Raw genomic sequence first — 13,695 nt, forward strand, 5'->3', positions numbered from 1 at the left:
ACATGAGGGGAAGCAGGCTTTGGGCTCCGGAGGCAGCAGAGGGAGCAGAGACCCGTAGGTTCAGGATCGCCATCAGATGTACCAGGATTCTGGGGCTTGGCACTCGTGATTCACTCATTGTCCCCTCCCGCCCCTAGTGGTCCGGAGTTGTGACTTGGGGATACCACATGTTCAGTGGAGAGCTGTTGTCTTGAGCCAGCTCTAGACCCCTCTGCCCGCTGTCACTGAGGGAAGGGACCTTCCCACACCTCTGCCCATCTCTTCTCCTTCCCGCTTCCTCTTCCCTCCCAGACTGCCTTCGACTGCTGCTTTGGGAAACTGATCTCTCCCGGAGGCGGGGGCTTTGGGTGGAGCCCAGGATGGGGGGCTTTTATCCTGCTAAGGGGCCATCCGAGGACATGCAGAACTGCAGAGGGCTAGTCTCCCCGGCCGCCAAGGCCGCGGAGCTGCCCCAGGAACGACCGGAGGAGGCTGTCAAGGCAGCTCCGCCCCGAAGGATCGCGGAGCGCCGATAGGGTGGGGTCCGGTGGGTGGAGCCAGCGTGACCTTGGTCACTCTCTCTCCGAGACAGCCCCAGGGGTGGGACTCGCCGTCTCTATGGAGACCGAGAAACAGGGGATAATACAGCGGAGCCGCCGGGGCTGCAGTCCTGCCCCGGAGCCGGCAGGGAGCGGAGCTGCGGAGCCGCCTGGTCTCCCGCGTCCGTGGGTCCATTCTTGGGTCCTTCTGTCCATCGAACGCGCACTGCTGGAGCAGCCACAAGGTAGAAGTCGGTAGGAAACCCGGGCGCCGACCACCCTAATCAGTATCCTGCACGATAAGGAAGGGGTGGGGGGGGGGAGCGGCCTGAAAGGGGTCCCAACCCCGGATGGTACGGAGATGAGGACGCCAGCTGAGCGGCCCTGCCCGGGGCCCAAGCGCCCCACCCCCCACCCCCACCCCCACCTCCTTGTCCGGCTGATTGATGACTCCAGCTGTCCCAGCGGCAGCAAGCGGGTGGCCCCAGTTCCCGGGTGTGGCCGCTGCATCCATGGCCTGCAGACCCCTGGGACTACAGCCTGCGACCTGGCTTCACTTGATAAGCCCCAAGATTACCAAGAATCCATCTTCCCACAGGCAGGAGTGAGCGCTGGATTCAGGAGCCTGCCAGTCTCCTGGGACAAGCATCCTGTGGCATGAAAGCTTCCCTAGACTTTACCCTCTGTGAACCAAGTGCTGGGTCTCTGGGTCCCTGGTGGGAGGGTGCAGTGTAGGGAGAGGGTAGTGCAGTGTGGACTGGGGTTGTGGGCCCACAGTCACTGCAATGGAGGATCTGTAGGTGTTCCCAGTCCCAGAAACTGCAATTTAGGAATGGGTGATTGTGGTCACTGGCCAGCGGTAGTGGAAGAGGGGTAAGGCCCAGGCCCAGGCCCAGGTCACTGGAGGCTCTGTATAAAAGGCAGAGGTAGAAGATGGTTGCTGAAGACATGGCAAAGTGTGGTCAGGAGACTGTAGTGGCGCTTAGGGGGTTCTCAGCACAGGGTGGTTTCTACCTAATGGTGGTCTTCACCTGGGAATCGTGAAATGTGTGTGAGTGTGGACACTGGGGGGCTTCAGTGCAGGACAGTGTGGGTGTGGGTATGAGGGTGTGGTCAGGGCTGTGGCTGTGTGGATGGAGGCCGCTGCAGTGCAGGGCTGAGGGCGTGGCCAGGGGACTGCAGTGGGGGCGTGGAGGGACCCTTCAGTGCAGGGCTGAGGGCGTGGCCAGGGGACTGTAGTGGGGGCTTGGAGGGACCCTTCAGTGCAGGGCTGAGGGCGTGGCCAGGGGACTGCAGTGGGGGCTTGGAGGGACCCTTCAGTGCAGGGCTGAGGGTGTGGCCAGGGGACTGCAGTGGGGGCGTGGAGGGACCCTTCAGTGCAGGGCTGAGGGCATTATTGAGGGAGTCTTAATACAGGGCTGTTAGTTCATGTTGGGGGTAGATGCTGAAGGAGTGAATGATCCAGGCGCTCAGTCTCAGCACTGTGGGTGTGGTCAGGAGATTGCATGGGGTTGGGGGGGCACTTCAGTGCAGGGCTGAGGGTGTGGCCAGGGGGAATGAGGCTGAGGGTAGGAGGGCCAGGTGCCTACAGCTGTAGAAGTGAGGACTGGTGTGGGGGAGCTCAGTGTGGCCACGGGACCTCCATGGAAGGTGTTGGGGTGTGTGCTTTGGTGCAGGGCGGAGGTGTGGGGATCGCAGGACCAAGGCCACAGCCCCACTCACCAACATGCCTCTGGGGGCTCATAACTCTACAACCCCCACCCTAGGCGAGCCCTCCAATCTCCTGCTCCTCTTCAACTCCACACACTGTGAGGTTACAGCCCCAATGGGTGGCAAGGGGCCAGGAAGCCACGGTTGTGCCCCAGGCACTGGGAGTGTTGGTGTGCCCCACCCCTGGGCCCCTGTTGGCCAGCCCAGCCCAGCCCAGCAGCACTGGGAGCTTCTCCCTGAGCCGCCCTCACACCATCCTGCCCTTAGCAACATTCTCCAAGCAGCACCACCCTCCCTTAGCAACCGTCTCCAGGCTTCACAAACTGTGGCCAGGCCAGCCCCAGGCTCCCGCTCCCATCATGTTTTTGTTTAACAGCAAATAGTAACAAGGTCCTGGCTGAGCCAGCTGCACCCCTGCCTAGGGCATGCATCCCTGCCTGTGCTCTGGCTCCTTTCTCAGCCTGGGCTGGGTCTTGCTGGGTTCTCATGACCCTGACAAAGACAGTCCTTACTAAATACCTGCCCAACTAGCAGCCTAGCCTGGCCCTGACCCAGCTTGGCATGGAACTCCCAGGGAGGGAGGCCGGCTCTGCCACCCTCATTTCCACCCAAGCAGGCCTTGTGCCAGAGCCAGACAAAGCCATGGCCCCAGCTGCTACCCTCACAGTCTTTCTGGACAGTGCCACTCTGTTCCCAGCCTGGTGTGAGCATCATGATTTCAGCTTCTGAACTCCACTCCAAGCCAGGGCTGCCATTAAGCAACAGGATCTTTCCTCTTGGGGCTCTTCCTCGGGGCTCGGGGGTCCAGGGAGACACTGAGTGCTGGCCCCTCTCCCCAGGCAGCTCCAGCTCCAGCTCTGAGGGTATGTTGCCTAAGTGCCCACAACTCAGACCTTGCAGGTTTTTAGGTAGAGGCACTGATGGTCTGTGCCTTGGGGCGGGGAGGGGCAGCTTGGCTGGAAGTGACTCAGGTGGGTCCCTACAGGGTGGCATGGCAACGAGCACAGATGTGGCTGGGCTGGAAGAGAGCTTCCGCAAGTTTGCCATCCATGGTGACCCCAAGGCCAGTGGGCAAGAGATGAATGGCAAGAACTGGGCCAAGCTGTGCAAGGACTGCAAAGTGACGGACGGAAAGGCTGTGACAGCGACGGATGTCGACATTGTCTTCTCCAAAGTCAAGTGAGCCTCAGGCTGTCCCTGCTTCTGATGTTCCCAGAAGGTGGAGAATTGGGGGGCTGGAAGCAGGAAGGACATGGAGAGGGGGGAAAACTCATGGTACCCACATACCTGGCAGGGGGAAGTCTACTCGGGTCATCAACTATGAGGAGTTCAAGAAGGCCCTAGAAGAGCTGGCAACTAAGAGATTCAAGGGGAAGAGCAAGGAGGAGGCCTTCGATGCCATCTGCCAGCTGATAGCAGGCAAGGAACCCGCCAATGTGGGCGTCACCGTAAGTGCCCTCCTGGTCTCAGGTAGCCGCTGAGGGGGATGTGGGGAACCTCAGCTGGGGGTGGGCTGGGTTGCGCTCCCTAACCAGCTACTCCTGGGGGAACTCTATCCAAACAGAAAGCAAAAGCAGTGGGTGCTGTGGAACGGCTGACCGACACCAGCAAGTATACTGGCTCCCACAAGGAGCGCTTCGACGAGAGCGGCAAGGGCAAGGGCATTGCTGGGCGTCAGGACATCCTGGATGACAGCGGCTATGTGAGTGCCTACAAGCATGCAGGCACCTATGATACCAAGGTGAAGAAGTGAGGCCTGGGAAGGCCCCCAGCGCGGCTGCCCCCACCAGAGGCTCAGGCCTGGGCCTGAGGGGCATGTGGAGCAAGAGAGCCCAGTCCCCTCCCTGCTGGACCTGCCACCCAGAGCTTCCTGCCCAGCCCTACGGGGCCAGTCCACCAGGCCTCTGACCCAGACTGCCCTGCGTCCCCTTCCCCTTCCTCTTTTCTCCACGACTTCTGTCACTCTGAGGAGAATCTGTGCCTATGGCCTCACGGCTCTAACCTAGCCCCGGGCATGGCTAACCCTTGCCTGCTTGCCTCATATTTAAGCTGCTGCTCTGGCCAAGTGCCTAATTCTTACCCAGACCTCAATAAAGAAACCTTTTGTATCAATATGGCCTGGTCAGGTATATGATGACGGGTATAATGACATTCACAGCCCGTCCGTGTCATCACCTCCCTGTGTGTCACACTGCTGATCCTTCCACAGGCAGCCCTGCCCAGAAGAAATACCTGTCCCTTCCCTCAGCACAGAGCCTGAGGATGCGCTTTAGGGAAATCCAAAGCCTTCACCTTCGCCTGACCCAGAGCTCTCACATCACAGCTCACCTTCCTGTGGTTAGGGCCTGTTGTAGCCTCACCGCTCTCACAGCAGGAGGAGGGATGAGACAGCAGATTTGGCCTGGACTAAATGTTGGCAGAGGCTCAGTGCCAGGTCTCAGGCTCTCAGCCTGCTGACAGGCCCCCACTCCAGGGGGCCACCAAATGAGTCATTTTGGGCTCCAGCTCAGAATATCAGAAAATGTAGAACCAGGAAGAACCTTAGAGAGTAGACAGTCCAACTCCCTAATTTTACAACTGAGAAAACTGAGGTCTGAAGCGTTTAGGGGCTTCTGCAGAATAGATGCGAGAACCATGCCTCTTGTCTCCCAGGCCAGGCTCTTTTTTTTTTTTTTTTTTTTAATAAAGTTTTTATCCCCCCTTCCTTCGCCTCCCCCCTCACTCCAGTTCAAGCCGTTGTTTCTCAGTCTAGTTGTGTAGGACACAGCTCCCTGGCCCAGGCTGGTATTAGGAGCCTTGCGCTCCCCCCGGCTGAGGCAGTCGTTGCCAGTTGTTGGTCGGCTGCTCACAGCAGCTCACGGCAGCTCTCGGCTGCCGGCCACTCACGCTGGCCACCGGCCACTCATGGCAGCACACGGTAGCCCACGGGAGCACACAGAAGCCCGCGGCGGCTCACACCAACCTCTGGCTACTCATAGCAGCCCAGCTCCAGGGAGAGCTGTTCACAATCTTAGCTGTGGAGGGCACAGCTCACTGGCCCATGTGACCGGTGACCTCGGCGCACAGCGCGCCAACCTTCTGAGCCACCGGGCTGGCCTATCCAGGCTCTTTCTAACACAGCAAGCTCCAACATAATTTCCAAAAATGGGACTGGATGGCCAGTGATAGAGCCTGGCACCCAACACCAGCATTTGGCAGGTGAGCATGGCGTCCAACAGTGAGGTGGTCTCTCCATGCTGATTCCCTCCCACCTGTTCAACATCCCAGGTTGGGAGGAGGGTGGGGAGGCCTCTCTGGTCCTGAGGACTCCTGAGAGTTTCCAGATTAACTTTTTCTCCTCTCTGAGGTTCTGGGTGTTAGGACAGAGCTATTCCCAAGCCCAAGGCTTTGGGGCCAAATCTCCTTCCTACTTGCTGACAAACAGGCTGGATGGGACTGAGGGCCTTCTCAATAGAGGACAGCTCCCAAGGGTGCTAGAAAAGGCTTAAAGGCACATGCTCACAAACACCTTCTTGCCCAACCCTGTTAACAAGGCAAAGTGGTACAACTCCTTAGTCCCTCATCCCCACTGGCTGTTCGGGGATGTTCCTGCCCCAGGTGGACCCAGAGTCCCTTGAGCCCAAGTTCTCTTAGGAGTGTGGGTGTAGAGGAATAGTATGGCTTGGAACAGGGATGCTGGGGAGGTGAGGTGGAAATTAGAGGGTGGAAGGTCAACACCTGACCACAGCAAAGCCTTGCCTAACAGCTGACGGCTGTAGGCTCCTGCACTTCCCAGGGAAGAGTCTCAGAGAGCTCTAACTCTCCATCAGCAAATAGGAGGGGGAATGATTCCTCTAGCCTTGGGGAATTTGTTTGAATTGTAAGCTTACTTAAATAAGCACAATAGGAGTGAAACCCAAATCCTGGCTTTCACTTGCTAAAATATCCTCATAATGAAAAGAATTTAACTGGCTTGCAAATTGGTCCAGGCTATTAAGCGATTAAGCTGCAGGTGACAGTACCAGCCAATGTGTAGGGGTGCTTCCGCTGGACCCCACCTGTGACTGGCGGTGTTCTATTCTTACTGGTATTTCCAAAGAGGGTGAGCTCAGTCGAGCTCCCTTAGGGCCTTGCAGCTCCTCTGTACATGCTCCTTTTGGGAACCCACATAAAATCCAGCCGTCTGTGGATTTGACTATTTGACTTAGAAATGTGTGGTCTTGGCTGTGTTCTTAATGTCTCATTATTATGGCAATAGCTCTCCTGCACTGCACAGCACCTGGGTCAGGGGAGCAAATAAATCTAATCTTTCTGTGTGCTTCTCTCTGACATGTCCCTGAAGATGACAAGAAGCACAACATGGCACTGGGCCAGCAGTCCTCCACCCTCTACACACCCTCTGGCAACATTAGGTCAGAGTGGCTCTGCCCCTCTTGGACACAACTTCCCTGAGGACTCATTAGCTACCTGGGCGACGCTGAAGCAGAAACATACCTAGAGCCACTTTCATGATCTTTTCCCACTGCTTTTTAAAGTGCCTGATCAATCAGGATTAAAAGAAAGATTGTGCCTCTGTTTGAAATAGAGTACTAATGCATAAAGTGGTGCTGAGCCCCAAGTGAAAATCCAGAAGCCTCATCTGCGGTCTGGACTGCACCAGCCTTCTCTTTGATCTCCTCACTGGTCCTTCCCCACGCCACACAACTGTCAATCCATTCTTTTTTACAGGAAAAGCTTCTCGAACACAAATCTGCCACCCCTCTGCCTTCCCATCTAAAATCCTTAAGGAGCCATGCCACCTAGCTCCTGCTTATCTCCTCTCAGCCCCTCAGTTCCCTGAAGGGACCATGTTCTTTCCCATCTCATGGCTTTTGCATATGCTTTTTCTCTCTGCTTCTGCTCTCGGCCGTTTGCCTGGTAACCTTTTATTCAGTTGTCAGGTCTCAGCTGAAAGATCATTTCTTTAGGGAACATTTTCCTGACCCCACACCTACCAGGCTAGGACCAGTCCCCAGTTATATACTCTTGTGGCACCATGACCCACATCTTCCTTGCCCAACAATCCCTCTAGGGGCTCAGGACTCTTCTACTCTGCACTCTCGGCAGGGGAAAGCTCTGCATCTCCTCGGCCTGCACCCATTCTACTCATTCTGCAAGTGTCCACTCAAATGACAAACCTCATTCGTGTCTTTACCAATTCCTCTCTCTCTCTCTCTCTCTCTCTCTCTCTCTCTCTCTCTCTCTCTCTTTCCTTTTCCTCTTTCTCCCTGCCTCTTTCTCTTTCCAAGACATCTTTAGGTTTCTGTTTAGACTTGTTTTGTACCAATGCCAAAGTTTAAACTCCATCACACGAGTTTTTGCTTTCCTTCCCAACTACATGTGCAGGGCAGACACCAGACCTTGTCACCTTTTCACTATGGTGGGAGAAAACTCAAAACATGTTTGATAAACCAATCCATATGGATTCTCTGAAATCTCTTCTAAAACAGAAGACACCTACACAGTTTCAAGTGACACTCTGGAAAAATGTCTAGTGTTTTTTTTCCCCTTTTCGATATTTTCAGCCAAATGTTTCCGTGTGATATGATACTAGGACTAAGTGTCAACTATTTCTGTGGGCAGAAGGAAAGAATGACTTGATGGGAGAAGATAAAAAAGAGAAATAAAGAGAAGGACCAGTACAATGTAATCAGAATAAGACTTTTTCTTAATCTTGTGGGTAAATACCACAATACTGGTGGCAATGGCATTGAGAGCCCCCTGTGGCTGAGAGGGAAGCTGCAGAGAAGGGTTTCAGTGCTAGCTCCATAAACTAGGCTCTGGGACAGAGTCTGAGACACTCTGTATTACATACTGACCCGTGTCATGTGCCAATGGTGAGGAGGAAGACAGTGAGCTTTTCCCAAAGGGTGACGATCTCCCCACATGATTACTCTTCTCAGGAGGCAGGAGTGCTTTCCCAGAATAACCTTTTTGCTCTTTGTTCAGCTGCTGCAGCAGATACTCATTAGTGACCACCAGGGATCTGAGGCACGGGGGGAAAAGGCAGCCATGAAATCATAAAAGTAAAGTAGATGACATTCAGACCTGAAATGTTTGCTAAAGACAAATGTAAAATCAAGTAACATCTTTAAATAGAAAGAACTGTCTGATTTATGAGCGGGTTGTTTTAAAAGCAGCCTGACAGTTTCTTTCTTCATTACAATTCTGTTTTAATATGTTCCAAACTGACTGTAGCAGTAACATAATTCACATTTTATGTAGTGATTGTTGTATTATTTCCAAAGCAGTTTTATGATGAGGTAATAGAAGCACTGGGAGATTGGCACCTGACCAGGCCTCCAATTTCTATCTCCAGATCTTAACTTCCACTTCTTCTAGTTATCTTGCCTCTTGGACTCTGTATTACTTGTAATGGTAAAAGCCAACAGAGACTGGCAAAAAAAAAAAAAAAAAAAAAAAGATGCACGCACAATGCTATCCATTGCAGCACTATATGTAACAGCAATATGCTGTCAATCTAAATGTTTATCAACAGAGGGCAGGTTAAATAAACACACAGTGGAGTCCTATGCAGCTATAAAAAGGAATGAGAACTCTACATACCAGTGGGAACTGATTGTTAAGATAAAATGTTAAAGTACCATGAAGCCTCTTTTTATATAATGGAGGGGAATACAAATACACACCCACACCTTCATTGGAAGGCTAGTGGGAGGGAAGGGAAGGATGGAGGAGACAGGTAAGGAAGATAGATTTGGCTGAATTTATCTCATTTTATAGATTTGACTTTGGGACGTACATGTTTTACATAACTATAAAACAAAATTAGATCAAAGTAATAAAAAATTCCTTATGAATAAAAAACAAATTGAGCCTGTATATTGAATTGGTGGTTTAACAATACAGAGAAGAATTATTTCAAGTTACTTTAACATATAGCAATTTGACCGTATATCACTGAAGAGATATACCCTAATGTTCTCAAAGTGTGGTCCCAAGACCAGCTGCAACAGTATCATGTGGAAACTTATTAGAAATGCAAATTCTCATTTCCCAACCCAGACCTGCTGAATCAGAAACTCTGGGGGTGGGGCCCAGCAATCTGCGTTTCAACAAGTCTTTCAGGAGATTCTGATGCTCACCCGAGTTTGAGAACCATGACTTTATGCTACTTGCTCCACTTTTGTATGTTTGAAATAATTACAACGAAAAGTTAAAAAAAATTAAAAAGCCATCTAAAATGGGCCTGGGTCTAATCCTCTGAATACGAAGTTATTCCAAGAAAAATAAGGAAGTGAAGTTTGGGGCTAACGGTTTGGGGACGCGGTTCTTATATTTAAAATTCATGGTAAGTCCTAGTACAGGTGTTTGGCAAATCAAAATGTCCAAGGCTTCTCTAAATGTACCAATAGTCTTGAGGCCTTTTCTGATTGGTCTGGCCTGCATCCCAAGGATACTGCTCTTTGAAGAGGCTGATGCTATTGAGCTCCTTCGAAGAGGACATGTGCAGTAGAGTCTTTCCCTATCATTCTCTCCCAGTCAGTGCTCAACGTTTCTTCTTTGACTAATAGCAGGCAGGCATTTTCCAGAAGAGCCAGATGACTGATTTTAGGGGCACACAGTGACCAAGAAAAGCTAGCTGACTCCAACAAGGGTCCTGTTGGATCTAGACAGAAACTGTTTATTATCGAGGTGTTGCAACCCACCAATTCCAGCAAAGACATTTAATCTCTGGTGTGTCCTGGAAAGCAGTACTTTGATCCCTGAGCTAACTGGCCTAGATACAAGTGGGTTACACAAAATATGGAGTTAATTTGAAAAGTATACAGCTATTACCTTGCCAGTAAAACAAAGGAGTAAAGGAAAACAAGCATTTGCTTCCAGAAGCCAGCTAGATAGATCCACTCTTACCTCTGACTTTCATGGAGAAGGGCCACTGTCTCCTCCAATTTTTTCAGCTGGGCTAGCTCCTGGTTCAGGCAAGCCATCTGCATGTTCAACTGTTGGTTTTTGCGCAGAAGATCATCTGCAAAGAAGACAATAGCCAGGGGTGAGCAGGATCCCGAGCAGCTAGTCTTTGAGCAAAGCTTAAGTAGTCAGGCGGACATCTTGAAGTATTGGGAGCTCCCACTGCACCCGCCTCCACACTCCATTCACCATCCCCTCCGTTTGAGACAGCACATATGGTGGCAAGAATATGGAATTTAACAACAAACAGAGCTGAATTAAAATTCAACCACTTAATATCATACATGTTAGTTCATTGTTCTGAGGTTCACTAGAGCTAATAACCCTGCCCCACAGCACTATTAGGAAGATTCAATGAGATGGCTGTCCTCACTTAGCATAGGAGGTCAACAAATATTAGGTCTCTGTAGTCTCCATTTTGGTTTATGAATGTATGTCCTTCACTCCCTGTGGCGTGTGTGAGAACATCTAGAACTGTGTCAGGTACATAGTAATAACTCAATGTCAATGAGTGTTTGCAGAAACTGAATTTGTAACCAAGACACTCATACCTAGCTCCCCAAATGTTACCACAGCCTGCAATAATGAGGTAGGTAAAAGCCCGGGAACGCTGGTCCTAAGAAATCAGTACTTCTTTAACTTTAACATGCTTACTGATCACCTGGGATCTTGTTAAAAAACGAACTCTGATTCTGTAGGTCTGAGGTGTGGCCCAATACTCTACATGCCGAACAAGCTCCCAGGTGTTGCTAATGTTGCTGATCTGTGGATCACACTTTGAGTAGCAAGGTTCTAGAAGGTGGAAAATAGGGCTGCAACAGCTGTATTTATCACCAGAGCCAAAATCCAGTACTAGGCCTCATGGCTGATTGAAAGTAGGTATCTAGTGAACAAACAACGACCTATTTTCAGAGTGGGTAAGTGGAGATGCCTTGATTATTCAGGCTATAAAATCAGATTGTGATGAGATTGAACTCTGAAAATTCAGTGCTGACTTCCATATCAAGTTCCTCATATAAATCAAAACGCCCATAATGTTTGCTTAGCTTAGGGTCACTGAGTCAGAGGTTTAAAATCAAGGGTAGACTTTAATCTAAAATACTGGCCTAAACTATCAGGGGTGCCAAAAAAATGTATATACATGACTTGTATTCATCTTTTGTTATTGGTATATATGGAGTGTTACAATTTTAACACAGTTTTACTTTCTTAAAATGTGGATACATTTTTTTTGCACACTGTATATATTAATAATAAAATAGTACAAATCAAAACTTCAATGGGATATTATTTTTCACTTACAACCACATTAAAATTTTTTTTAAATTACCCAGTTTGGGCAAGGATGGAGTGAAAAGGGCATTCAAATACACTCAATGCTGATGTGAGTGTAAATGGAAAAACCTTATTTAAAGGGAGAGATTTGGCAATGTGTAACAAAAGCTTCAAAAATGTCCACATCTTTTGACCCACTAATTCTACTTCTAGGAATATCTCCTAGGAAAATAGTCTGAAATATACACAAAGACTTCTGTACATAGATATTAATAGCTGCATTATTTATCACAGTATAAATATTAGGATTCTCAGTTCCATCAGAAGGGAAGAAAGACAATCTCAGAGAAGCATTTTCACTCTAGGGTCTTTGCTTACATTTCAGGTCTTTTGAATGTTTGGAAATTCCTTTAAATTATTTATATTATAAATAATGGCAGCTTTATTTATAATAGCTAACATTAAAAACAATTATATAGAGGACCAGATAGATAAATATGGTATATTCATGTGACATTATAGGAAATGCCTGTACTATTAATATTAAATTAATAACATTAGTATGTGGAAATCAGACTGTTGATTGCTTAAGGTAGAGAGTGGGCGAAACTGACTGCACAAGGGTCTGAAGGAACTTTCTGGAGTAACAGAAATGTTCTATATTTTGATTGGGATGGAATTAAATGAATGTATATATTTGTCAAAACTTAAAATGTGTGCATTTTGTTGTATGTAAATTATGTTTTTAAAAATCAGGACACACATTTTAATTTTGAGTTAAAAATATATGTATAGGAATATGGTTAAAGAAAATATACCAAAAATATTAATGCCAGTTATTGCTGGGTAGTGGGGTTTTATTTTCCTTGTATTTTTCAAACTTTCTATAAAGAACACAATCTTTTGCTATAAACAGAAAAAAGTGTCATTCTCAAAAACAACAACATTTGTATTTGCTTTACACCTGCCTTACAGCTCTCTGAGGCAAGATGATTGTTTCCGTGTAGGAAGCCATGTTCATTCTAGAAGATGAAGCTTATTAAACAAGGCATCTATAAACAAACAATTGTCTTGGGACACACCACATGTTCCTTTCCTGAACTTACCATAAGTGTGGGACTGGTGCCCACTCACAATTGAAGTGACAGCACCTTCTTCCAACTGCTGGATTTTTTCGGACAAAATGAGGTTTTCTTCCAGCACTCTGACCAGTTTTTGCTTCAAACTTTCCTTTAGATCAGTGAACAAAATACAAACACATTAAGAATCTGAAATTCTGAGGCGTGCTTTTAGAAGACTGAAAGAATCTTTCCTCTGTTTAGTGATATACTGAATGGTAGTCAACATCTCTCTTTCTCACTAGAATTTTAATTCATTGGTAAACATAGCTCAAGTGCAGCAAACAAATTTATCACACGGAGTTGCTATCTTTCCTGTGAATTATCCACTACCCTTGCAGAACAAGTGGTTGTTTTGACAAGTGGCCAGCATTCTGAGTCACCTATCTAAAGTTTCTACAAACTGAACTTGATGTTTGAAAAGCCTCTAATGTTAAGAAAAGGGAAAAAAAGCCTTGAGGATATGAGTCTCTTCTTCCTCTCCCAGAGCCAATAGCCTGATGCGCCAGGACTGGCCCGTGGCTCAGGGCTCTCTGCTCCATCAGATGGGAGGAAAGACAATCCCAGAGACATCTACCTCCCCTCATCAGAATCAAACCACAACCTTCAAGAACATGATCCGAAACATTTTCACTCTAGGGTCTTTTTTTTTCTTTTTTCTTTTTCCATTTCAAGTCTTTCTTTAGCATTTTTGAATGAAGGCTAAGATTAAGGAATCACCCCTTTAGAACTGAGTTGCCCCCGTCCTGGCAAGTTCTGTGTTCCTGATTTGCCCAGACTGACTTTTCTGTATTTTGGTTTGGGAACATCTAACTGTTCATGGTGATGATGATCTTTATGGCACAGAGCTGTTCTAGTCTTGCTGCTCTGTCCTTTTTAGTGAAGGAAAAGTAGGACAGGAAGACGAGAGAGGCATACCATGTCATTAGGGATCACCTGCCCAGCCTCCTTCAGTTCCATCTCCCTCCTGCGGAAGGCTTTTGACGTGTCTTCAGGATGTGAACGACACCACTGCTGAGAAGGAGCAGGGACTACCAAAGTCAGAAGCAAATCTCGGGCAGGACCTGCCAAAAATTCAGGTTGGGCACACAGGCCAATCTTAAAAGCTAAAGCACAGAATTCCT

At 48.7% G+C, this 13,695-nt stretch overlaps 2 protein-coding genes across 5 annotated transcripts in view; one reads left to right on the top strand and one right to left on the bottom strand.

The window, feature by feature from the left end:
• The first annotated feature begins 630 nt into the window (after positions 1 to 630).
• TPPP3 (tubulin polymerization promoting protein family member 3) lies at positions 631 to 4,340 on the top strand. Of its 4 annotated transcripts, XM_074314738.2 has the most exons (5): positions 651 to 763; positions 1,117 to 1,173; positions 3,214 to 3,407; positions 3,523 to 3,676; positions 3,793 to 4,340. In XM_074314738.2, the coding sequence occupies exons 3-5, from the start codon at positions 3,220 to 3,222 to the stop codon at positions 3,979 to 3,981; spliced, it is 531 nt and encodes a 176-aa protein (XP_074170839.2). In that variant the 5' UTR covers positions 651 to 763; positions 1,117 to 1,173; positions 3,214 to 3,219; the 3' UTR covers positions 3,982 to 4,340. The 4 variants fall into 4 exon arrangements, with proteins under 4 accessions (XP_019611349.2, XP_074170838.2, XP_074170839.2 ...); XM_019755790.3 differs by lacking the exon at positions 1,117 to 1,173 and having other exon boundaries at positions 631 to 763; XM_074314737.2 differs by lacking the exon at positions 1,117 to 1,173 and having other exon boundaries at positions 635 to 773.
• Positions 4,341 to 7,891: 3,551 nt separating this feature from the next.
• Positions 7,892 to 13,695, bottom strand: part of LRRC36 (leucine rich repeat containing 36) — a 46,765-nt gene continuing 40,961 nt past the window's right edge. Inside the window, exons 11-14 of the mRNA XM_019755712.3 lie at positions 13,490 to 13,635; positions 12,560 to 12,683; positions 10,122 to 10,236; positions 7,892 to 8,232 (exon numbers count right to left, since the gene is read on the bottom strand). Coding sequence (XP_019611271.3) covers positions 8,007 to 8,232; positions 10,122 to 10,236; positions 12,560 to 12,683; positions 13,490 to 13,635 — 611 coding nt within the window. The 3' untranslated portion in view covers positions 7,892 to 8,006. The remainder of the gene's footprint in view (positions 8,233 to 10,121; positions 10,237 to 12,559; positions 12,684 to 13,489; positions 13,636 to 13,695) is intronic.

The sequence above is a fragment of the Rhinolophus sinicus genome, chromosome 8, assembly GCF_057876585.1.
Source record: "Rhinolophus sinicus isolate RSI-liver-muscle chromosome 8, RSI-T2T, whole genome shotgun sequence".
Classification (NCBI taxonomy): domain Eukaryota; kingdom Metazoa; phylum Chordata; class Mammalia; order Chiroptera; family Rhinolophidae; genus Rhinolophus; species Rhinolophus sinicus.